Here is a 26,430-nt window from a genome sequence, read left to right on the forward strand (position 1 = left end):
GCTTTGTGTTGGACATTGAAGATCTAAAAAATGAAGGGATTGCATCACAAGCAATGTGACACATACAACTAAGCATTCTGCATAAAAATATGTTTCAGAAATGCATTGTACTAACAATGTCATTGCATTTCTTTTGCGATTATTTAGTCCAACACAATGTGTCAGTGTCAGAGATCGTACAACAAAAGAGAAGAAACGTATACTTGTTTATGAAAAACATTTATTTTTTTGGGTTTGCAATGTCACGTGTATATATATTTTTTTTTTGTTTTGCAACTGGCAAATTTTTTTTTTTTTAGTAAAAAAATAATGGAAAAAAAAAAAAAAAACTTTAAAGGGGAACTTCAGCATAAACAAACATACTGTCATTAAAGAGGAACTCCAGTGAAAATAATGTAATAAAAAAAGCGCTTCATTTTTACAATAATTATGTATAAAATATTAGGCATCACGCCTGCCCCCGGTGCCCATTAATTGGGCATTTATCTCGTCCTGCCGGGCCGATTTTTCCCGCAGCTCCAGGACCTGCTGCTGTAGGAGATTGAACTCCCGGACCGGCACTCCTGTCTCATGCCTCCTCACCCTTGCCTTCAGCCTCCTTAGTTCCCGTCTCACTAGTAAGTGAGTGGAAAGTGGAACTGTGGAAAGAATAGGGAAAATAGGTTAACCTGATTGATACAATGATTATACATTTTACATGTAAACAAAAAAAAAGAAAAGAAACCTGTAATGTAAAGCTTATACAATAACATTTAGGGCCCTGTTCCACCATAGAAGTAATGCGAAGGTGGCCACCTCGCTGCATCACTTCCGCATCTCCCAATGCAGAAGTGATTACAGGAGATGGGACGCAGATGCAGCCCTGCGAGAATCTGCAGTATGCTGAAGATTCTTGGATCAGTCTACACCGCTCCGCAGAACCTGAACGCAATAGAAACTATACCATTACCGTGCAATGGTCTCAGGACACCCGCGGTGTGCCATATCGTACCACATGTAATGGAAATGGACCTGACTGTAGTTAACCTAATATGAGATATTACTTATACAGTGAAAGCAGTAGAGTTTTGTACCGTGTTAGCCATCAGAAAAAAGCAAGACATTTTTGATCAGGATGATACCATTTATTGGCTAACTTAAAGGGAACCTAAACTGAGAAGGATACGGAGGTTTCCTTTTAAAATAATACCAGTTGCCTGGCTCTCCAGCTGCTCCTGTGTCTCTAATACTTTCAGCCACATCCCCTCAACAAGCATGCAGATCAGGTGCTCTGACTGAAGTCAGACTGGATTAGCTGCTTGTTTCAGGTATGTGATTCAGCCACTACTGATCTCTTTGGCTGCAGCAGGACTGCCAGGCAACTGGTATGGTTTAAAAGTAAATACCCATATCCCTCTCAGTGTAGGTTGCCTTTAAAAGACTAAGAGCATGCAAGCTTTCAACTGTAGAGCCTTCTTCGGGCTTAAATCCTGAATGTTTACAAACAGATGGAATGGACAGCTATATACATGCAACATCCCAAGGGGATACATTTTTTTAAACAGAGCAGAGTTAGTTAGCTGAGATAAACAGAGCAGAGTTAGTTAGCTGAGATAACACATTTGTTTACACAGTACTCTCAGCTAACTAACTCTGCTCTGTTTCCCCTAGGGCAGGGATGTCAAACCGGTCCTACGAGGGCCGAGATCCTCACAAATTTTTGGCACAGCTCAAATAAATTGATGGGTCTGCATCAGGATAGGTGTGTTCCATCAGGTACAACACATTCCTCTCTTTCTCAGTCCATCCTAAACATTGGCATGGATCTGGCCCTCCAGGACTGGAGTTTGACACGTGTCCTAACTAAGGCATCTTAATGACATGTATGTGTGTGTAAAAAAAAATTATGTATCCCCTTGGGATGTTGCATGTATATAGCTGTCCATTCCATCTGTTTGTAAGCATTCAGGATTTAAGCCCGAAGAAGGCTCTAGTCTACAGTCGAAAGCTTGCATGCTCTTTTAAGTTTTTTGAAGTTAGCCAATAAATGGTATCATCCTGATCCAAAACCTATTAATTATACAATGCAATATTTTTACCAGTTTGGAGGCTTCCAGCAAATCGCCTGGCCACTCGCTGGCTGCGATACGAGGGGCCTGGGGAGGAAGACCGGGAGGTGCTAGGTCCAGGGGCATCTCCTTCCTGCAGGTCCTGGGGCTGCGCAGCAGACGGTGGGGTCCTGCCCTGTCTGGGGGCACGTCCTGGGCCTTGCTGTGCAGGTGGGGGATGAGAAGCAGATCCAGCTGTAATAAAGAATAATAAATAATATAATGAGAACGAAATATGTCATGAAATAGGTAAAAAGTATTAAGTTTTTACTCAAACTCATTATTTTTTTTAATTGCTGGTGTATCCAACTGCTGGCAGTCTCTCTCACATCACCTCGTCCCTGTGATCAGGCTGCAGCCCGAGCCCCGCTCTGCAGCCAGCCCCGTGATGCAGAATATCCGAATCTCGGCTTGATGATGTCATCAAGCCCAGACCCAGTTAAGGGCATCACCGGGCTGCGTGTAGAGCGGGGAACGGAGGCTCAGGCTGCAGCCTGATCGCAGGAACGAGGTGAGGTGAGAGAGACGGCTTGCGATCTACCCACGAAGGGGGCTGCCTGAATGGGGGGGGGGATATCTGACTAACCATACTGGGGGATTGAGGACCCCTGGTGAGGGGTGGGGTGAGGTGTTAAAATGTGCAGCTGGGGTGACTAATAAAATAATGTGGATACATATACCCATTTTGGATTTAAAAAAAATATACTGGGTGCAGATCTGGCTATAATGGGGGGGGGGGGGGGGGGGACGACTAATCCTGAGTGCACACACTAATCCAGAGGGCACATCTGGCTATAATTGCACTGGTCCATAAGGGGGAAACAAGGTCTGGATGTGAAGTGTTTAAACATAGAAAAAAGAAAAATTCTAATACCGTTTATTTCTTTATTGGACATGAAAGAATATGACTCTTAAAGTGAATGGGTACCACTTTAAAAATAAAAAAGTCAGATACTCACCTAAGGAGAGGGAAGGCTCGGTCCTAATGAGCCTTCCCTCTCCTCTCCCGGTGCCCGGTCCCGCGCAGGATCCCCGGTAGCAGTATTCGACCAGTTCGGTCAAATACTGCCACTTCCACCGCCGAAGGGAGGTTTCGGAAGCCTTCGGGAGCAATCGGGCTCCCGAAGATGGGCCAATCCATACTACGCATGCGCACTCTGACGCATTCGCGCATGCGTAGTATGGAGTATGGAGTACTCCTGAAAACCTCCGAATTCCCTGCGTTGGCAGATGCGAACGGGGGAGCCAGCACAGCACCGAGGGCACCGGGAGAGGAGAGGGAAGGCTCATTAGGACCGAGCCTTCCCTCTCCTTAGGTGAGTATCTGACTTTTTTATTGTAAAACTGGTACCCATTTGCTTTAAATACAGTAAAATATAAATAGGATAGGATATAAAGAGCGCTCCTGAACGTAGACTGGGGCAATGGTTCATCTTTAGTAGGAATAAGCCCCTGCGCACACAGCAAATATATCAAAGGAGTGGCTTTGAGACAACTCTGTGTATGTATGCCCTTGAGTTGAGAGGCCAAGCAAGAGCATAGGCATCAATAAAATTTAATAACTCTGGAGAGATCTTAAAATGGCTATGCACCACAGCCGGATCATCCACAAGGCAAACCTTGGCAGTTGCCAAGGTCATGGAGAGGACCAAAGAGCCTGATGGACGATAGCACCTATCAAATCCTTGTAAAAATACCAGGTGATCAACAGTGGTTATCAAGTTGCATTCCACAAAGTATGATATAAGGCCCTTTTTTCCACTAGCTGCGTTTTTGGTAAAAATGCAAAACGCATGCGTTTTTCCAAATTCAATAGTGCAGGTGCATGTCTGCGCAATTACGATGCGTTTTGTGTTTTTTCTTTTTCAATCAATACAACACTTTTCAGCCACAGTAAAAAAGCAAAGCAAACACATAAAAAAAAACACTAAAGCATTTACATCAAAATATCTAGATGCATTGCACAAATAACGTGTTTACGTTTGTGTTTTGCAGTGGAAAGGGCCCATACTCTTAGGGCTCAAACCCACTAGAGCGCTTTTATGCGCGTTTTGAGTGTTTTGTGCACCGCTAGCGATCCCGCAAAATGCTCTGGTAATGTTAATGGGTGGCCCAAATTCCACTACAGCGGTCGCAGTTTTCTATGTTCGATTTCGGGTGCGTTACCGCTTCCAATAGAAAATGTTGGAGTGCTGCTGGAACCGTTTACCTTTTTTAAAGCGCTGGACAAAAAATGCATTTATGATTCCCACAATGCTTTTTTTGTCCAGAAAATAATAAAAAAAAAAAAAAAACCCACCCAATCAGAACACTAATCGATAATCGCAAAACGCTGTAGACGCTAGGAACTCCCATACAAAAACCGCAAACCGTGCAAAAACCGCTAACGCAAACCGCTAAACAACCGCTTGCAAAATGCTCCAAAAAAACAAAACACTCAGCAAATACTGCACAAATATCATCACTATGCCCACACAGGAGGCAGGAGCACAAAAAATAATTTAGGTAACCCATTTTAGAATTATTCCATAACGAAAACAAAATGTGGAAAAAGTGATGAGCTCATCTGTGAATATTAAACTGATAATTTTTCCGTATATAGTACTACACAACTCTATTATAATATTCACTGCACAAGGTATTTTTATAGTATAATTAGATACAGTATAAAAAACCCAAGATACACATACATAAACTAGTAGTTTGCTGACTTACATGACAGGGCTTCCTCAATGCTCTTGACGAGCTCTTTGTCCCTCCTTTTCAGGTCGCTCCACATCATCTGGACCTGCTTCACCCTCAAGTTCCTGCTGAATTGGGTCCTCAGCAGTAACTGGACCCTCCTCACCACCCGCTTTTTGTACTTCCCCACCACCAGGTCATATCGGCCTCTTGTAAATTCCTGAAAAAAAATTGACAGTATTCATGAGCACTGTATGGATTATACATTTTTTAATTAGGATTAACTTTACTTAAATCATAATGTTTCAACATTATAAAAATGATATAAGTATCACCCTACTTTATCTGGTCCCCCATCCTTTGGCCAAATGTAATTTCCACCAATAGGCTATCATTCATGAAAGTGTGGTCGGTAACAAAATCCGTGCGGGAAAGTACCGCTTTCGGTATTTTAGACTTCTGGTGGTCATTCATACAAATGTTGCCAGTTGCGATATACTGTAAGTGCGGTGATTCCCCGAAAAAGCCTGGTGGTAGGCTTGCGGAAACAGAGAAGCTGCCCGAGTCCCTCCGTGCGCTGCTCTCTCTGCTGCTGCTTGGGAGGTCTGTGTCCCATTCAGTTACATGTATTCCACATGCTTATCGCTACTTCCTAGGGAGCGATAATCCCCGTCCGCATAACGCTTGGTCTAATCTTTATGAATTGACATTTTGTTACCTTTTTTTAGATAATCACCGCACAAGGCGGTAATTTATCGCTGTGCTCGGGAATGACAGCTTTTGATGCGGAAACAGCCTTTATATGAATGCACATTTTGCTAAGTGCTCGGTAAAGTCAGCTGTTTTCAGAATTTGCGCATGCAGGAATGCTTGAGGCTAATTTCACACCAGGACGTTGCGTTAGAGGGGGCGTTAAGGTCGCATAACGTTCCCCTAACTCAACGCCTGGTGGTGCTGGATCTGGACGTCAGAGTGAGCCGCGTTGTGCAGCTCACTCTGGCGTCAGTGATGCCGTGATGCGCACTCTTGTGCGCATGCGGCATCACGTGGTCCCGCCGGCCAATCGCCGCACAGAGCGGATGCTCCAGGAAGTAAACACTGCACGTCACAACGCGCAGTGCATATTAATTAGCCATGTGCCTGGCCGCTCTCCGCTCCTCCCCAACATTACTGAGCATGTGCAAGCAGTCTAACGCGGCTTAGCCGCGTCTAAAGTACTGCATGCAGTACGTTGTCTTGTGACGCAGCGTTACAATGTAACGCAACGTCCGCACTGTGAACAGCCCCATTGATTTTTCATTACTGTGCGGTGGGCTGCGTTACAGGCTGCTCTAACGTGCGCCTGTAACGTCCCACTGTGAAACCAGCCTTATGAATGATAGCCAATGTGATTGGTAAATATTGTGAATTTGTGTTCGTGAACATGTTAAAGGACTTCCGAGGCCAAAAAGAAGAAAATGACACTATACCTTTTTAATATCTGAATCCACGGAGGACGTCCAGCGCGTCCTCCGCACCGTACCGCCGTCATTGCAGCCCTTTTCGTTCCCCCATGGCTCGGCCCGACCCCACTGAACGGGTCGCATGTATTCCACAAGTAAGATGGCCGCCACCTTGAGCCGCGGCTGCGCAGTACGCTTTGCCGCGAGTGCGATTGCGCAGCCTTTAGCCCACCTCCCACCGCATACTGGGTACGGGAGGCGGGCTAAAGGCTGCGCAGTCGCACTCGCGGCAAAGCGTACTGCGCAGCCGCGGCTCAAGGCGGCGGCCATCTTACTTGTGGAATACATGCGACCCGTTCAGTGGGGTCGGGCCGAGCCATGGGGGAACGAAAAGGGCTGCAATGACGGCGGTACGGTGCGGAGGACGCGCTGGACATCCTCCGTGGATTCAGATATTAAAATGGTATAGTGTCATTTTTTTCTTTTTGGCCTCGGAAGTCCTTTAACAAAATGTCCGTTCATGAGCAGATGAAAATATTGGAGTGCTGCTGAAACCGTTTACCGTTTTTAAAGCGCTGAACAAAAAATGCATTTATGATTCCCACAATGCATTTTTTGTCCAAAAAAAAAAATTCAGAACACTAATCAATAATCACAAAACACTGTAGACACTAGGAACTCCCATACAAAAAACGCAAACCGTGCAAAAAACGCTAACGTAAACCGCTAAACAACCGCTTGCAAAATGCTTCAAAAAAAACAAGACGCTAGCGTCTGCGGGAGCGTTTTGCGATTTTTAGTGGGTTCCTAGACTTACTGTTTAGGCGTGCAATGAGTGTAACGTAAGTTTACTGTACTATTACAATATCATATCGCTAACATTTAGCAAAATACAGTGTGAATGTGTCTCTACTATTAAAGGGACTCAGCCGCGACACTCAGCCAAGTGTCGCCCCCACACTTCCTGGTATAGGAAGAGGCACGTCATTACGTCAGCCGATACGCGTCATGACGGCGGCCGGCATGACAGTCCTGCGCATGCGCAGTAAACCCACGTATGCGCAGGACTGTCACGTCATGACGCGTAGCTCGCAGTCCCTTTAACAGTAGTGGTACAAGCAAAGTTACAGTGACAAATAAAATAAAAAACCCTCTGCAACACCTATGATACACTTTTTAAAGTAAAATATAAATAAATGCATAGAAACAATACCAAATAAATGCATTTTGTTCAAAATACATTGCTTACCTCAATCACCATCCTTTTCAACTCGGGTGGGTTTTTTGGAGGCATTCTGGATGTGCCCTGGACTCCCTGCAGGCTGCAATAAAAGTCTGTGTGGTGTCCAGGTCTTTCCCACGAGTCTGTCTTTTTTTTCAGCCTCCTGTTGATTTTTACGCATTAGCCAATCACAGCCTATGAAGCTGAGCGTGCCCGGAGCGCATACGTACGCGTACGTACTGACGCATTTACGCAATAGCTACCATAGCGATAGGCGGCTATTGCGTACACGCTCGTCCGCATGCGTCAAAACGTACGCGTTGGTGGTTATTACCGTAGTACACGTAACAATATATCGTAAGCGCATACATTACGGTACCCTTACGCGTAACCGCGTAAGTTTACGCGTAATTACAGAGATGACCCGTAGATAATGTAGTACGTCGTAACCGTAATTGCGTAATGCGTAATAGCGTAGAATTACGCGTAATGACCCGTAAGCGTAGATTTTTCCATTACGATCAGCACTGGTTTGTCAGCATTACATTAGGATCTGGCCAACAAACGTACTGTAAAATAAGGAATGTGCAATGGATCTGCAGTGAATTGGAGGGCTGGTAGTTCCAATAGGGGAAAATGAAAAATTGCCCAGGGCCCAGCCAGGCTGATGCCCCCCCCCTCAAGGGGTAATAATGGACCATTGAGCTTCTCTTATCTTCCATGCTGTCGGAACAGCTCATCGTATGACCATTTATCAGGCATCAGGGAGAATCACCTGCAGACTACATGACTGTGATTTATAGCCCTGGGTTATTAACTCTTATATCACAAATCCAAACAAAAGTTTGCCTTCTTAAAACAGAAGGTATTTGCGATTATTCAGGTTGGAGTAAGCACATGATGTCTCCCAAGATGCATCACTGCTGAATATGCAAATCATCCTTTGGGGTCTATAAGGTAGGACTTGAAGCACCCAGAGTTACAGATTACCCAGCAAGCTCATGGTGAGGCAGAACTCCTAGGAGTGTGTAAGGGGTTACAATGGACCAAGAAGTCCTCTTAATAAAATGTTATGGGCTGTTTGATCCTTTGTAGCCCCTTACACTCTCCTAGGAGTTCTGCTTCACCATGAACTTGCTGGGTTGTCTGTATCACAAATTGAAAAAGGGAACATATACAAGTTCTAAGCAGGATGGCTGCTCTATACTTCAGGCAGGGAACACACTTGACAGTTTTCGTACGCGTTTTCTGCACAGAAAAACTGAGAGCTCATGTTAATCAGTGGGATAGCTCACACTTAATATGTTGTTCGTGCGCTGAAAAAAAACTGACATTCTGCATCATGGTTCTTCACATTTTGTCTGTTTTCTCTATCAATTACATCAGCTGCTGTAAAAAACACACGCATTTTCCTGCATAGGAACACACTTGGTGTGCAGAAAAAATATGCAGAAAAACGCGCGCAGAAAACTGAAAGACAAGTGTGTTCCCTGCCTCAGTGTTTACCACTGTTTTCCAACCTTAGTAAATTAACCCCATTATCTCTGACCAGTGGTGAATCAACCGAGGTGGGCTAGCTTGCCAGAATTCCAAAGCATATGACCAGTTATCCCGGTATGCCAGTATTGTAGTTTTACTTTTGCTTCACTTTCAAAGCACAAGGCAATTAGTGCACATTTGCCAAACATAATAAAACAAAATACACTTTATAACCTAAAATAGTGACCCTGTGATGAGCGCTAAAATGAAAATATTGCAAAGGAGATATCTTTGTAGTAGCCAACAAGAAGACACTGCAAGAATCATGATACGTATACCAACCCACTCCTGTCCCCACATATCTTGGGATTACCAAACATTCAATTCCTCTGCCTTGAGTGCTGCTGTGTCAGTCTTCTGAAATGAGTACTCATGTGCACATTGGCAAGCTCAGCATTTTGCAGTTATGTATCTACAATCAGATTACATCGGTCTGATCATTCAGAAACTATAAGGCCCGGTTCACATTAGCGTTCAATATCCGGATTTTCCGGATCTTATCCGGACCGCATACTGTACAAACGGAACGTACGTTCCGCATAGCAATGCAAAGGCTATGCGGACGTTCACATACGTACATTCCGTACAGTACGGAGCCGGACCAGATCCGGACTCCGGACTCTTTTCCAACATGCGCTATTTTTAGTGTCCGGATCTCCGGCCCACGCATCCTGACCGGAGCCTGACCTGAGCCTGACAGCACCATCAGGAACACAGAAACCAATGGGAAACGGAAGGCACAGAACACACTGCCTACAAAAACCTGACGTTCTACCCCACTTCCTATGCGTATCCAAGCGGCCATTTCGGATGGGGACACATGGGCCAAGCATGTCTGGAGTGGAGCAGCAGTGACAGACGTGCTGGAGCTGTTTGGCAGAATGTCGGAGGTGGAGGTGATGCCTACAGCGGAGGAACCTGATTGTACATGTGCACCAGGTGCACCTTCTGCTGACCTGAACATTTTTTTATTTATATTTAACTATTTTTTGCCCACGGATCCTGATGGCAGCCTGATGCATGCCTGATACAAACGGACCGGATCCGGATCGGAACCGTACGGTTCTGATCAGGATCAGGTCAGGATCCGATCAGGATCCGGTCCGTTTACTTGCCAAAACGCAAGTGTGAACGGGGCCTTAGAGCAGTAGCTGCTGTATGTGACTTGAACCGGGTAGAATGATTTTCATGCAATTACTAGATCCTATGAGGACTTTTACTGGTCATATTGAAAGCTGTTCTATCTCATTTTTCTTTTGGTATTACACCTTACAGCAGACCTGAACTCAGAACTTCTTCTGTACTCTAGAAGGTAAGCAACAGCATAATAACCTTTAAAGAAAAACATTTATTTGTAACAGCTAATACACATTCATGCAAATAAATCTGCAGTGTATCTACTTCCATCTTTCATGGAAGCAGACATGGGGTTAACATCCAGTGTTTACAAATTGGCTGCTCTGCTGAGACAGCCAAGTGACACAGCTGAGAGATCAAATTACAGCTGTGATTAGCCACAGATGAGGGAAAATTAGGCAGGCTAAACGCTTAATACATACAGGGTGCATTTCTTTATGATTAATTTTCTCCATTTTAAGGGTGCATTTAATTTTGATAGTGATGGAAATGGTGGATAATATTTCTCCTAAAATGAAGAGAAAGGAAAAACTTTTTAAAATGTGTATTTTTTTTAAATACCACTTGTAACTACAGTCCCAGAAATAGGGCAGTAATATTTTTCAAATAATAATCTGAAATTGAATTCTTTTCATTATATAGTGAATTTTTCATCTTTCATTTGGCATTTAGATCTGTTTGTTTTTTTTGTTTTTTTTTGGCTATGCTTTATTTATCTCATGCATGGTACAGGTTGGCAGCAGTGGCACATCTGCCACACAATGAGGTATGCTGGAACCATCAGTCAGCCAGTGGCCCAACAAATGAAGAGTGCATCACATGACTGTGTTGTGCCATATGACTGCCATATCATGTAGTATTAGTTAGCTCATTTAGAAGCCAGGATTTGGGAGCCAGCCAGATAAATATATGCTATTTATGGGCGTATAATTAAAAGCGCTGCTGGCTTATTTGGGTGCAGGTTTTACCGTAAAAAAAAAAAAAACAGTTTAAAGGGCACAGAAAATGGCCAGTAGTGGAATATGGGTAAATTTACTGATATCCTACTACTTAGATGATATACTGAAATATTTGTAATATTTGCCCATATTTAACTATGACCCAACCCGGCGTCATAACTATGTCTCGGCGGACGACTAACCTTTACCCCTCCCGGTGGACACCTAGCCTTAACCCCATGGCCACCTAACCTTAACATCCCTCCCGCCTAAACTTAACCACTGAGTTAATCTGGGCACCCGCTATTAGTAGCAGTTTGCATAGCGTGCCCCCATATATTATTTGCGCTATTTTTAGCTGTTCTAAACCTATGGGGCTCTACTACAGGAAAGAGAATGCTAATTGCAAGTAAGGGGGAAAGGGGAACTTTAGTACTCAGGAGGCAATGCTAATTACAGGGAAAGGGCACAAAGGGCCTTTATTACAGAAAAGGGGGATGCTAAAAGGGGCACAGAAAGAGCTCTACTTGGGCAATTTATTCTCTGGTGTTGGATGCTCCCCAAAGGTGTTATTTGTGGGATATAAATATAAACCTGCTGTTTTATGCTGATTTGTTATTCGAGATGTGGGTGTCATGCTATTTTTTCATATATGGGGACATTCTGGATTTTTGTTTGTTTGTTTTAGGTGACATGCTGCTTAGTACCTAAACATAGTATTTAAGAAGCTTGCTAGTAAAACCTTTTTTTGGGGGAAACATGCTGCAAAAGCTTTTTTTTGGGGGGGGGGGGGGGGGATTGTGAGCTAAACTCATTTAGCTGACAATCATTCCCATTACTCTCTTATTTGGGGAGTGCTATCTAATTCTGTTATTTAGAGAATATGATTGTGGTGCTTGAGTACCATGCTGCCTACAGGTTTTACTTGGCGGTCATACATCTAATTTTGTTATTTGAAATATATGCTGCCTGTTCCTGTTATTTGGGGGACATGCCAACCTATTCATGTTATTTTTGAGTACATACCTGCACAACTGAGTTATGATACCTACCTGTGTTATTTGGGGAACAATAAACTTGATGTCTAATTATGTTATATGCTAAACAAACTGGCCGGAGGGGGGGGGGGGTTCGGGGAATGCTGCCAAATTTGAATTATTCTATTTCACGTGGCTGTTGATATGGCAGTTTTTTTCTTTGGGAAGCGAGGGGGACATAGAAGGTTTCTGAGGGGTTCACTGATTTTTAGATACAAACCTGTTTTATTTTCATCTCTTATGAGGTTTGCAAATATTCATGCAAATCAATGTTTCTCTGGTTTATCAGCAGGGGCCACCGGCTTGCAGCTGGCATCGCTATCTTGTGCCCGCGTTTCCCCTCACCTCTCCACAATGGATCAGGGCTCCTCTCTTCAGCTGGCATCCTTTGTCTTTATTTGGGTGGCTAAAAAAGACATTTCACTGAGGACTGCCAGGAGATAATTAGATAGCTAAACAATGCAGATTTCAACTTGTAAGGGAGAAAAAAAGGTTATGTGCTAAATTAACGAGGCTGCAGCTATTTTAATGAACTCTTTGTCATGCGTTACTATTCTAATCAAACTGTTTTTGTTTTAGGATTATTATTTAGCACTGTTTGAAATTACAGTACTTAAGTATGCTCTGTATAGACAGCCTAGATCAGTGCAGTGTTTATGCACAGTTTTTGGGGTGTGTCAGGTGGATAATAATAATATTGCTATTTTGGGGAAATTCAGCATTATATTTATTCCTGCTGCCAGTGATCTTTCATTCATTTCCAGCAGGACTTCGCTTTTCAGGATTGCCATCTGGACCCTTTAATTACCCTGATATGCCAAGCTTCAAAACCTGGCCTCTTCTTATAGATATCTAACGACAGGTGGCATCCATGCCAGCTCACTGCCCTGCCTGTTTCTTGGATCTTTCATTACAGCAGTGTATTACAAGACAGCAGGCTGAGTAATACAACCAAGAAATGCTCCCCTTAAACATGCTCAAATAGAAAGTTTACATGGAACAAAAATTGTACAAAGTGAAGTTTCCCCAATGACAGCAGGAAACAAAAACAGGCACCAACTCTTTTCCATACTACTTAAAACTAAAGACCCTTTTTAAAATAGTTCCTCATATTGCGCCTTATCAAATTAGTATAATTATCATCATTATTGTTATTAGCGTTATTTTGGACTTACATAGATCCTCCAGGGCACTGTACAATAGAGATTGTTGGGTCCCCTATCATGCACACCCCAACCCCCCTATATTTACCTTACAGAGTTTCTCAACTTTGGAGGTCACATGATCCTTGCTCAAGTGGTCACATGATCCTTGCTCAAGCTCACATGATCCCTGATCCAGTGCTGTCTGGATCCAGCCCCCATTAAGCACCTTATTTCATAGCCTTACAGTACATCTCACACCAGGTGTAGAAGGGTACGGTGTGGCAGTGTTGCCAAGAATTCACTCAAAATAGCGTATGGGAAAAAATGGGAGACACAAAAGGCATTGCAGAAGGCCTTCAGAATCAGAAGACCTAGTGAAGGGGTTGAAATCAGCAACCCCACTCACAACTGACCACTAGAATATGATCTCAAAAGTGTTGAAAACAGCTTTGCTTTCAAAAATGCAGTTTTAATTTCACTAAAACATTTTGAGCATTTTCTCAACTTTTTTTTGCGGTATTATACTGTACAGTATATATCTGAGCTGAGTCACGGACTTTGGCGGGGTTGACAGGTGCACAACAGAGGGGACTGTGAGAGGCGAGCATCAAGTGAGCTGACAGACTACAGGTCAGTAAAAACTAAAAAGCCTGTTGTTTCTGTTAGAAACTGTTCTAAATCACCTTGCTTCGACACCATCAACTTCTTATAGTTGCGTCTCACAGACTGTGAGATAACTTGACTCTCAACACAGCAAGCAGGAGATAGACTTTTCACAGGCTTCTTCAATGTTTACGGAAACAGAAATACAGATAGATACAGTTCATCATATCCTAGCCACGCCAATCTTCATGTTGCGTTACAAGCTTCTTGATTAAACTTCCTGCTGAAGTCAATCAGGTACCTTCTTTCTAACCTACGTTACACTAGACTACCTATGTACAGCATACATTATATCAGATTACAGAAAGGAATGAACATACTTAGAGGTCCCAGTCAGCATTGCGAGCTAGTGTGAAAGTAAGAAGCAGAGTAGAGCTCCCATAGCTCACTCGGGCTTTAATACCGACTAGAAAGAGTTAAATATGACATCATCTTCGCCATCCCCTAAATCAGACTATTGGTGGACCCACTCGTGGTGTCATCATACACACCTACTCGATTAATATTCAATGCGGCTTCTGACATACATACAAGAATGTGGATATTTATAAAACATGGCTGATGTTTATTGTTCTAGTGGCGTACATGCCCAGGTCAGGGAGACCTGTGGCCTTGTCCATAGAACAGCTTCTTGGTATGTTCTAGTTCTGACAGAACTGAAGATTTTCTCTCTAAAAGAAAATCCCCTTAAAGGGCAGGTCTGCTCCTCAAGCCTTTTTGACTAACTCAGTCCAAATAACTGAGGCCTACTTAAATTATAACAGTTTCCTATCAGGTACACTTTAAAGCACAGGTGTCAAACACAAGGCCCGTGGGGCTGAATGTGACCCACCTTGCCACATTTTATGCCCCCAGAGCTTCCAATGTCCATCATTGCAGCAACCCCCCCCCCCCTGTCGGTAACTGGTAAGACACACAAACCTACACACACACACCCTCCCCCCCATCAGCACCATCTCCCCACATAGCAGAGTAGCACAGCTTAACAGTGTAATATTTACTTGCTCCAACAATGCGTTGTGTCTCTTCTGTTCTTCCTTGCAGTTGCATGTTCTGTGCTCTTATACTTCCTCCTGATCACGTGACATGCTTCCGGAGCAAGAGGCATGCAGCAAAGAGAGTGTGGCTGTCAGGAACATCAGAGGAGACCTGAAGCAGAACTGGAGCATGCAAATATTAAACTGCTCCATTGCGCTATTCTTCAGAAGGGGAGGAGCTGGCCCCCCACGGTCACTATAGTTTGAGTAATAAATGTTATATTGTAATGAACAATTTGGCTCTCAACTAGACTAGAATGTTTTTTACATTTTGACCCCTTACGTGATTGAGTTTTACACCCCTGCTTTAACTCCTCGCAGAGTGGCTCCCCCAGGACCGCCTAAGGTCGATTGGCGTCAAGTCCTGGGGACGGAGAATAGCAGGGAGTGCGCGATCGTTCCCTGCCCTTCGTGATCAGCCTGCCAGCCCGCGACCGTGGCTGGCAGGCTGTGAGAAAAAAACTTTTATTTATATGTACAGCGCTGCGATCTACTGCAGCACTCTACTGGGGACAGCTCTGTCACTGAGCTGTCCCCTCGAGTGGCTCACAATCTGATCCCTCTCATAGGCTGATGCCTGTGGTGGGAGGGATAAATAAATAAAATAGATGTTTTTAATAGAAAAAATAAAATTAATTAAAAAAAATACAGCAATCAGATCCCAACGTCAGAAAGCTCTGTTGGTGGGCAGAAAAGGAGGCAAGATTTAGGCTGCTTTCACAGTAAGACATTACAGGCGCACGTCAGTGCAGCCTGTAACGCTCCCCAACGCACAGCAATGTAACTGCAATGGGCTGTTCACAGTGCCCACGTTGCATCACATTGTAACACTGCACGTCAATCTTAGAGTGCAGCATGCTATAGCGTTAGAGCGGCTTTGCCGCGTTAGCCTGCTTGCACAGGCGCAGTGATTAGCCACATGGCTAATTAATATTCACTGCACTGTGCTGACGTCACTGGCGGGGCCACGTGATGCGGAGTGTTCCGCTCACATGGTCTCCACCAGCGCTTGCGTACTATAGTACGCATCACGGACGAATCAAAGAGCCGCTTAACGCGGCTCTTTGCTAACGTCCTCTGCCACCACCACCATGCGTTGCGTTAGGTGCACGTTATGCGACCTTAACGTAGCACCTAACGCAACGTCTTAATGTGTAAGTAGCCTAATTTGGCTGCTAAGTTGTATAGCCGTGCGTTAAGCTGTTAAAGCTGCAGTGTGCTGAATTGTGAAAAATGGTCTAATCACTAGGGGGTGTAAGCCTGGCGTACGTTAAAAAAGGGCGTCGGGAAAAAAGGGTGCAGGGTTTTAAAAGATAATCATGAATAACGTTTAAAAAAAATTTGTGTTATATTTCGTTTAAAAATAATGTTTTATAAAGTTATAAATCATTAAATAATGTGTATAAAATCGGCAATTTTAAAAACGTTAATCTTCCCTGTTTAAAAATTGAAATTTATAATAACGTTTTATAAAACATTAATACGAATTTTCCTAAAGCTATACCTAACCCTACTCTCACACAGAACCCTCCCTGTACCTATCCCTAACCCCTAGACCCCCCTGTTGGTGCCTAACCCTAAGACCCCCCTGGTGGTGCCTAACCCTAAGACCCCCCTGTTGGTGCCTAAACCTAAGACCCCCCTGGTGGTGCCTAACCCTAAGACCCCCCTGTTGGTGCCTAAACCTAAGACCCCCCTGGTGGTGCCTAACCCTAAGACCCCCCTGTTGGTGCCTAAACCTAAGACCCCCCCTGGTGGTGCCTAACCCTAAGACCCCCCTGTTGGTGCCTAAACCTAAGACCCCCCTGGTGGTGCCTAACCCTAAGACCCCCCTGGTGGTGCCTAAACCTAAGACCCCCCTGGTGGTGCCTAACCCTAAGACCCCCCTGTTGGTGCCTAAACCTAAGACCCCCCTGGTGGTGCCTAACCCTAAGACCCCCCTGTGATAAGCATTAATAACGTTTTAAAAAAATATGGTGCGGTTTTTCGTTTAAAAATGTTAAAAAAAAAAAATTGTACGGTTTTTCGTTTAAAAGTAATGTTTTAAAAAAATATTGTACTGTTTTTCGTTTAAAAATAATGTTTAAAAAATTATAAATCATTAAATAATGTGTAATCATGAGAAACAGTTATAAAACATTAAAAGTCTCCGGGCGCCGCTTTTAAAACGTTATTTTTCTCCGGCGCCCTTTTTTCCTGTTGGGCGCCGATTAAACGATATTTATTATGGGAGTGAATGGCGGCGCCCTTTTTGTCCACCTGCCTCATGCGCCCAAATTTCCTGCTTCCGTAAGCATGTGGTCCTCGAGTGGTTAAATAATAGTACACCACTGAACTGCCAATAAATGGATCAGGCATGGTGAAACAAAACACAATTTCCACATCTTGCCAATTTGTGTACTTTTTCACAGGCTACACCACATTGTCCAGCCATTCAAGAAACATTGAAACATTCTAATGAATATTCCTCTGTCTTCTCTTTCTATCAGAATTTCAGCATGGCAGCAGCAAACAATAGTTCTCCGGTACCTGCTTTTTCCTGTCCTTTGGTGCTAGTTAAAGCTCAAAGTAAATGCGTACAGCACTGTCAGCCCTCTCTAAGGCTCACAACAAGTGTCACTTTAGAACGGACAGTGTTTCTTTTGACATTAAATCCTCCTGTCTCTCTTAATGGCCTAATGTACAATAAATATGGTATCTGCCAAAAGTGTGCTCAGGGCCGCTTCTGGACTTTTTGCTGCCTGAGGCAAGCTTGTAAAGATGCATTCCCCCCCCCCCTCGCCCCTTCGGGATTTGGAATGATCGCACAGCATGCAACAATTTACTCTGCTTCATTTAATGTTCTCACATGACATGCTGCAGCTCCATACTACACTTGCTGGCTGTGAGTCTGTGACAAACAAACTGCTCACCCTCAGCCACTCCATTCCTCCTCAGACAGGACCGCAGTGCCACCTCCTCCCTTCTGCTGTGCAAGTCAAATGAAACTCTGCTGCTCTCTCGCCTCCCCCTCCTCACTTATTGTCTGACTCCTCACACAGAACAACAAGCTGCTTTTCCCCAATGATGACCTCTTCACCTCGCTCTCCTCCCGCCTCCTACTCTGACTGCAAGCTGTAAGTGTAAATACACAGTACAAACATGCTGCCCCTGTAATCTCTGCCGCGTGATGCAAATGTTTTACCTTGCTTCATGAGAGAACCGGCCCTGTGTGTGCTTTGTGCTAAATCCTCAGCCAAGGGAGGGTGCGGGGGGCGACCATGGCTGGGCCGGACATGCGCAGTACCGCACATGGACAGTACGCCCGACTAAAGTTGAAAGTCAGAAATCAGGGAATTCATAACATGGAAATTTGCATGAATGTTTTTTTTTTTTACCTCGCATACATAGTGCAAAATGTCTACTGAACCTACTAAGGGGGACATGCAGAAATTCTAAGCTGAAATTCTAGGTGAAATTGTAACCTACTGTGAATATCGCACATTTGCACTAGCCATATTTAGGCTTATGGCGGGGGCAAAAATAGGTTCACAATAAATTACAATTTAGCATTTTTGCATTGCAAACTCGGAATCCGCTTACCAGAATTCATTCAGAATTTCATGCAAAATGTAAGCGGATTCAGAATTTGGCAACTCCGACCAACTCTAATTTGGGGAACATACAGACAAAACGTATAATTTGAGGGACATGCTGCTAAAACCTCGTACATGGTACTTGCTGAGAAATAAGGAAAGGGGATGCATGGCAGTGACTGCAAGCCAGATAACTAGAGATTAAGGTGTTGGGGCCCTTAGGTCCTTTTACACTTAATCAATTGGTGTGCGTTAGTACGCGTTGGTGTGCGTTAGTACGCGATGGTACGCGTTTTCTTCCATAGCAGTGCATTGTGACAAAGATTTCAGTTAAGTGTGAAAGGTGCCATAGAAAAACATGGGACTTACTTTGAAAATCAGTTTTCTTTCCGTTTTAACTGAGAGCAACTGATTAAGTGTAAAAGGGCCCTTAGTCTGGGAGGGATGGGGGGGGGGGGGGTGTCAAACTTTGGTGTCTCAGCCTTGGGTGCTGGAGGACCTTGTCTCAGCTCTGCATTCAGTAAAATAATACACATACCGTACATGAATTTCCACTCCTGCTGAGGAAAGCTATCCTATTGTTCTGATCTATAGATTACAAGAATTATGTTTTTTTTTTCAGTTTTTATCTTTGTTTTGTGTGCAGAGACACATTATGCCCGGTGCAGCTACTCATGCAGGAAGAGGTGTTGGATGTCACTAGATCTGTACGGAAGAGAGTATACCATATGAGGAATGATTTCATGCTGACAAAAAAAATTGCAATGTTTACACTGTCACAGCTGGCGAAAGTGAAACGAGGATTCTTTTTGTAAATTTAACAACAGAATGACTTCTGTAGCACTGATATGGCATGGTCATTTCTATTTATTTGTTGTTGTTTTTTTACAGTGGAATTTCCCACAATGCAGTGCTGCATGTGTGACTGTCCTCATTAACTTAGATACTGCTCATGCAGGCAATCCTATTCCAGTCCTGGGGGAGTGTTAGGCCTGGAACCCACTGAAATCCGCAAACGCAAAACGCAACCGCTAGCGTTTTGCCTGAGCGGTTTGCAAGCGGATTCATGCGAGTTTTCGGTCGCGTTTTGCAACAGTGTATTTTTTTCCTCAGCGGTTGTGTAGCGTTTTGCGTTTTGCGTTTTTATCCTGATTGGTCTTGTGAATTATTTTTCATTTTGTTACAGTGTGCTGAACCACAAAACGCTAGCAAAACCGCTCAGTTTAGGTTTTGCTGAGCGTTTCTGCTAGCGTTTCAATACTTTACATTGAAGCGCTAACGCTCCCAAAATGATGCAGGTCCTACGTTTGCGTTTCTGGGAAACGCAAACGCTCCTGTGGAAGTTGCTCCATCCATTAACATCAGCTGAGCGTTTTGGCAAAACGCTAGCGTATCGCAGCGCTGCCAAAATGCTCAAAAAAACGCTCTTGTGGGTTCCAGCCCTCAGTGCTTTTTCCATATCTGCATTTAAAGCAAGCTTGCATGTTATTACCTTATTGTCATGCCTCTGTTGCTTCTGCTGAAATGAAATGGCACAGAAACTCAGTTTATCATGCTGTAAATAATTCTAAACAGAAAAATCTATCTGGGATATAAAGAAATTCCTGCCTATGCCAATTCATTTCAATTCTGAATGCAGAAGTAGTTCTAGTATTGAAGGCCAATATTTCTCTACATGCAAATTGGTTAATCAATATAAATATATACAGCAAAACACATTTCCCACGGCTCTTTACAGAAAACATCGAACAGATCTCAGATTATTACTGTCACTTCTGGGGTCTCACAATCTGATATCTCTGCCGCAGTCTGCAGCCACTTTATGGTCAGAGAAGATTTCAAACCTGCTTTTGTAACCTTTAGCCTCTGGATATGCAACATCCCTTTTACCCAGATCTCATTTTCTCTTGGGCCGAGTGTGTCCTGGGTTCATAAGTGGCTAAATGAGAGATGGAGAATATGCTTTCTGTACTACATCTATACAGACATTCTGACCACCCCTTAAAGCAGCTTTTTTTCTTCTGCAGTTTGTCCTGGTTTCTAATAGCTGTAAGAGCTGCTTTTTCCCCACTCCCCTTCCCACTGCCCTTATTTATCCAGGGGAAGGTGTGAATGTAATCAAGTGTGACTTCTCTTAACTGTTTGAAGTACAGTGTCCTATCTCCCCACCCCACCCCTGCTGCTGAAAGCTTTTGTTTGCTCATTGCTACTGCTAATTACAGCAGTCCTTATCTGACTAATCTTTCTGTGGAAGGCAGGCCACGGAAGTAGGGCAATAAAATTCTTTAACAAACATTCAAATGTAAAAAGAAGAGGTGGAATAGAAATTTTTAGTAATGAGCAACATTGTTAGCATGCATTTCTAATGTGCTATTGAGATGCCCTGGGGGCTAAAAAATGCTGATTGAGTCACATTAAAGGGTGCCTGTAGTGAAAAGATAAAAAGTTAGACACTTATCTCCACTTACCAGAGGCTTCCTGGATTTACCTACAGCCCACCGATCCAACGTAGGGACCGCCTATACCTATTCATACGCCCTTGAGGAAGGACGACGCCCTAAACATGTCGTGTATTTTGTCATGCTTGGTTTGCTGTGAATACAGTGGATGAAAAAGCCTTCTGAGTGCAGTCTCTGATTTCTATGATCTACAGTGTGGTTTAGCAGGAGTGGTGTACCTGCTGGGGACCTGCACCGGCCTACGGGTCAAGACTACTGACCTGGTGAGTGGTGGTAAGAGGGTGAATCTACAAACAGCCTATACCTATTCCACTCGCACCAGTGAAATAGGCTTCTTCTGCAAGCAAGCATGGCCACAGATGAGCACATTGGGACTTGGTATGGACAAGTAAGGTCCACACTTGCGCTGTAGAGCCAGGCACATGACCAGAAGTTCTTCCCTACTCCATTCAACCTAAGTGGGATGGGGGGGAGGGGTGAGTTGAAAGTGCTCCCCTCCTACATCCTGAATGAGAAACTAAGCTTGCACTATAGCAAATTATTTGATGTTTGGCTTCCCTGCATGCAAGCAGAATAAGCAGCTTGGGCTAGTTTGTGTACAAAATGCTCATTATGTTCATAAATTTATATTTCAATATCTGACAGTAACTCATTGGTCAGACTAACATGAATGACAATAACAGAAATACCATTTTTTATTTGGTCTTTTCCACCTGACAAGAATTTAAACCAGCTTTGTGCAGGGAATTAATGGCAGGTAGAAGTCTTGTCAGGTTGAAGAGATTAAGTAAAGAAGGGAACGCCCTGTCCTTGCCAAGCAATGATGTATTAAGATGAAATGGGGCCCTAGGCAAGGTGGTAGCCTTGGCTCATCCTGATGGTCCTTTTGGCAATCTGACGTGGGAGACGGGATGGAGAAAGTGTCACCCACTAGGCCCCAGGCACTTGCGTACGTTGCCTTGTGGATGATCCGCTCTGCTGGCAAATATGGAAAAGCGGCTTCCCTGAGCATTTTTAACGTAAATATATTGAGTAGTTTTATTCTGCTGTTATTATATTTATAACTACAGAGGAAGCAAAAAGTAACATTGTTCACTAAAATAGTTCTGCAGTAAGTTAAACCAGCTCACCATGCACAGTTATCCTAATTTACAAGCTGTGAAAACTACTGATGCACTCGGAACATTAGTTATTATACTTATTGCACCTATTTTCTGATTAATTCTATGTGTGGGCATTGCACATGCAAGTAATATGAAATAACAAGAAAAACAACATTTACCTCCATGTACCTCTGTGTAAAATGCCACAGCATATTCTTGAAAAATTCGACCCTGTGGCCAAATAAAGATTTACTTAATTTGGCTGTTAAAAGGTTAACAGCTGCTTTGGGAGGCTTGCTGTACTTCATATAGCTTGAAATGGCAGTTGGAGAGTTGTTTGTTGCGGCAGTGCGCAGAGATCTTCAATCAAGGTATCTGAGGAAATTGGCGTGGGAACATTATTTAAAGAAAACCTGAACTGAGAATTAAAAGTCAAAATAAGCATACACAAGTCATACTTACCTTCCATGTAGTCTACTCCTCAGTGTCTTTCTCCTCTCCTGCATCCTGTTTGTCCACTGTGATCAATGGAATTCTCCGTCCTCCATTTTGAAAATGGCCATTACACCATAACAGCTTTCTGGTCAGCACACTGTTAAACTGTAACATCGCGCACGTGAGCCATAGGGAAACATGGACACATCAGTTCTCCTCTCAGCTGTAACTGACAGCAACTGATATATAACTGAGAGCAACTGATATATTTCAGTTCTGACAAAATGTTGTCAGAACTGGAAGGGATCATTGTCAGAAGAAAATGGTGAGCTTCTGAGAGGAACTGATGGCAAGGTAACTATGTAATGTTCATTTGAAGTTACCTCCAGTGTTTATTTTAAATAATTTTACTCAGTAGAGGTTCTCTTTATACACTAGTAAAAAGGCCAGCCTGTTAAAAAAAAGGGTGCTAGGTCACAGCCGCTACCCCAACATACGAGTCCTGTTTCCTCGTTCCCCACCACTGTCTGAAGTATATGCACACACGGAGCTGCGTGCTTGGCAGTTGGAAAAAGCTGTTATTTCCCACAATGCAATGAGGACCTCTGTGAACCACACACAGCAAACTGTCAGATCCGCCCCTGTGTCCTAACTGCCCTGGCTGCGCACATGCTCAGTACAAAAAAGCCAGGGACACACAACCATTCAGTTGATGACGCAGGGACACTTGCATTTTATTGTATAGGATAAGGACTTTTCTCGTTGTTGCATTTTATTTAACTCTTTGTGGAAATAGTTAAGAGGTACTTCAGTACCCTTATATTCATTTCGCCTGGGGGGCAGGCCTCCTCCTCTCCACCCACAGGCATGGGGTTTGTTACTGCCACTTGGCAATCGGAAGTGCAGATGAGCCACTTGTCCATGGTATGGACAAGGGCTCTGGGGGAGAGTGGAAGGCTTTGCCAATTGCCACCCCTCTGTTCCAGAGCCCTTCCACATCATGGACCATATAGTACTGGAATGGCTAAGGCTGCGGAATCCCATGCGGTCCAGGATCCGCATTCTGGCTATACCAGCCTGTATGGATGACAATTAGTCAAAGAGACTTCGGAAGGGGCACTCAGACTAATTTTTTTTTTTTTTTTACTTTTAATAGTGCAAACAATAGATTTATTTTCCAGGGATCGTTATACAGTAGCAGTGCAGCTGTACTGCGATCTAAAGTGGCCAAAGTGTTGCCACTTCCACCGGGTTTCCAGGTAGTCGTTATTCACTGCGTACTGCGTACCTGCAAAGCAGGAAATTCACTTCTCTTTTTCTTGATATATGTAAATTTTCACTAATGATAGTAGATATATTACCTGTCATTTAACCGCATTTCAAGAAAACATTTTTCCTACCATAACTTTAAAATCAATTTTCTCAAAAACAACGGTCTTTTTGAAAAAAATGTCCCTCTTGTTCCCACTATTCTCCTTAACATATTACTCATTGCCACGCTGCGTCTGACCTGGGAGCTGCCATAGATGTAATGTTATTATGTCTATAGCGACGCTGCAGGATTATCAGTCAAATGCTGGCAATAGCCATACCTAGTATTACTTCTCCCTCCAATTCAGAGGGAGAAAAGTGTTAAACGCTGTACCTGTACCAGAATTTCACCAGCAGACGAACGACAGATCACCCAGCGCCCAACTGACTTGGCGGCAAAACAATATATACTCAGTTTTTGGGTCAACAATATCCGAATTCAACCAGCCATACTCGGATGAAATAGAGCAATGACCCAAATGCCAACAATAACAGTACTGGCAAGTGAAGTGATCTTTGTGGAATGTTAATAAAGCCAGCAGAAAATATAGCTAGTCTCCTCCTAGAATGTTTGGTGGGGTCCTGGGGTGAAAACTGCATAATAAACAACCTAGGATGAACCTCAGTGGAAGGGCGTGGGGCTATACATGATACAGAGCAATATATAGATATAGCGAGTGCTTCTGATCCTGAAACCAGGATATACAGCGCTGCGTAATATGTTGGCGCTTTATAAATACAATAAATAAATGAATAAAATAATTTATAATTTACTGCATCCTACTAAATGTTATTACAATTCCTCTTTAAAGACTGCAAGTTGGCAAGGTGGATGCCAGCTTCCGGCAATGGAGCCATTTACGGTATACATTTCTAAAGAGGTCTTAGAAGATCTGTTTAGCAGTCCTAATGATTGACTTGAAATTAAGGCAATACGGGTTACATTTTGTTGTCCTTCCATTTAGATGTAAATGTCAGCTTTAAAACGTATTCTTAATGATTCATATTTTAATTCAGCATCTTGGAATTAATAGCTAAAAAAATCTTCAACATAGTAAATGTGTTACCCAGTCATAAAATATGTGTATTAGGTAAACAAAAACAACACTATAACGTTTTGATGTGGGAGCGTCTTTTGGTGCGTATTTCTATTGCTCGTGTTTTCCATAGCAGTGCAATGTTCTTCAATGCTGTTGCTGCCTGTAGCCTGATTTGTCTGATCCCTTCACTCTCTCCATTCTAGGCTGTGACAAACATTGTTTTTACCTGACAAGCTATCAAGCAGTGATTAACAGTGATTAACTACGACTCAGAATGGAAGGAACAACTGGGACTCCACCTGGGTAAGTTGCAAACTTTGCTTTATTCTATATCACAGTGACAGCAAGCTCGAGATTTTGGTCAAAAAGACCTTCATCAAGTGCTTGATTAAGGTCTTTACAACTGAAACATTGTGCTTGTTGCCACTGTGATATAAATGAAAGCGAAGTTTGCAACTCATCCAGGTGGAGTCCCGATTCTTTCTTCCATTGTGGGTCTTACATGATCCATCAGGAATCCGGTTTGACTCCCTGGGACATATAACCTCATATTGTCAGGCGACTGAGTTAAGTTATACACTTAGGCCTTGTTCACATCTAAAATGGCAATCGCTGACGCCAGCGCTTTGCAATTTTGTGCGCGATTATTTTTAGCGCCTCCCGGCGTTTACCTGAACGTTGCGATTTTGTTTTTTCACTTCCTGACGCAAGTCAGGAAGTGAACTCTTTCACCCGGAAAATAATAAGTACAATGTATTTATTCTAAAAAGCGCTGGGAAATCACTATACAAAGTGCTTTTTCAAGCGTTTTGTGATTTCCCTATATCTTCCATTGAGGCAAATCGCCCCGAAAATGGTACAGGCAGCGCTTTGGTGAACGGATAGTGAAAATAACAGGATGAATAAAATTGCTTATTTTTTACAATATTCATGAATAGATTCTTTAGTCAGTGTTTGCCCGTTGGAAAATCTTTCCTCTCCCTGATTTACTTTCTGAAATTTATCACAGGTAGCGACATCTTTATTTCTGCTAGGTGATCTGTACAGAATGTTCGCTACTGAGCTTTCTATGCACAGAGGAAGATACTGCTTGCCTGGCTGTTAGGAAAAAAAACATTATTTCCCACAATGCAATGGGGTTCACAGACAGAAAACTGTCAGGACCGTAGTCATGACATCACACTGTGGGAGGAGTTTATCCACAATATCAGCCATACAGACCCCCCTGATAATCTAATCGAGAAAAGGTAAAGATTTCTCGTGGGAAGGGGGGTATCAGCTGCTGACTGGAATGCAGTTCAATCCTGGATTAAAGTTTCTCTTTAAAAGATGTATTATTGATAAGATGCTAAAACACCTCTTGTGAGAAAACTCAAGGCAAAAGTTCATTGAATTAGGGCAATAGTCTGCTCCAGATGGTCTAGTAGTCTACAGCATCTAAACAAGAAAAATGTAACACCAAGATGTTGGCAAATAAGACATCTGTGGGTCTACTTCCATTTCATGTAGATTCGTATTGCGGAAATCCACATGAGAAATGTGTGCGATCTAATTCTATGGAACAATTTCCCTTCACTG

The 26,430-nt window shown here is 43.3% G+C and overlaps 1 protein-coding gene across 1 annotated transcript; it reads right to left on the reverse strand.

The window, feature by feature from the left end:
- Positions 1–341: 341 nt before the first annotated feature.
- LOC137538898 (uncharacterized) lies at positions 342–7,505 on the reverse strand. The gene is made up of 4 exons (XM_068261356.1): positions 7,461–7,505; positions 4,803–4,989; positions 2,079–2,282; positions 342–638 (listed from the first exon to the last, which is right to left on the reverse strand). Exons 1-4 carry the CDS (start codon positions 7,503–7,505, stop codon positions 442–444), a joined length of 633 nt encoding a protein of 210 aa, XP_068117457.1. The 3' UTR covers positions 342–441.
- Positions 7,506–26,430: the final 18,925 nt, after the last annotated feature.

Source organism: Hyperolius riggenbachi, chromosome 1 (genome assembly GCF_040937935.1).
Source record: "Hyperolius riggenbachi isolate aHypRig1 chromosome 1, aHypRig1.pri, whole genome shotgun sequence".
Taxonomy (NCBI): domain Eukaryota; kingdom Metazoa; phylum Chordata; class Amphibia; order Anura; family Hyperoliidae; genus Hyperolius; species Hyperolius riggenbachi.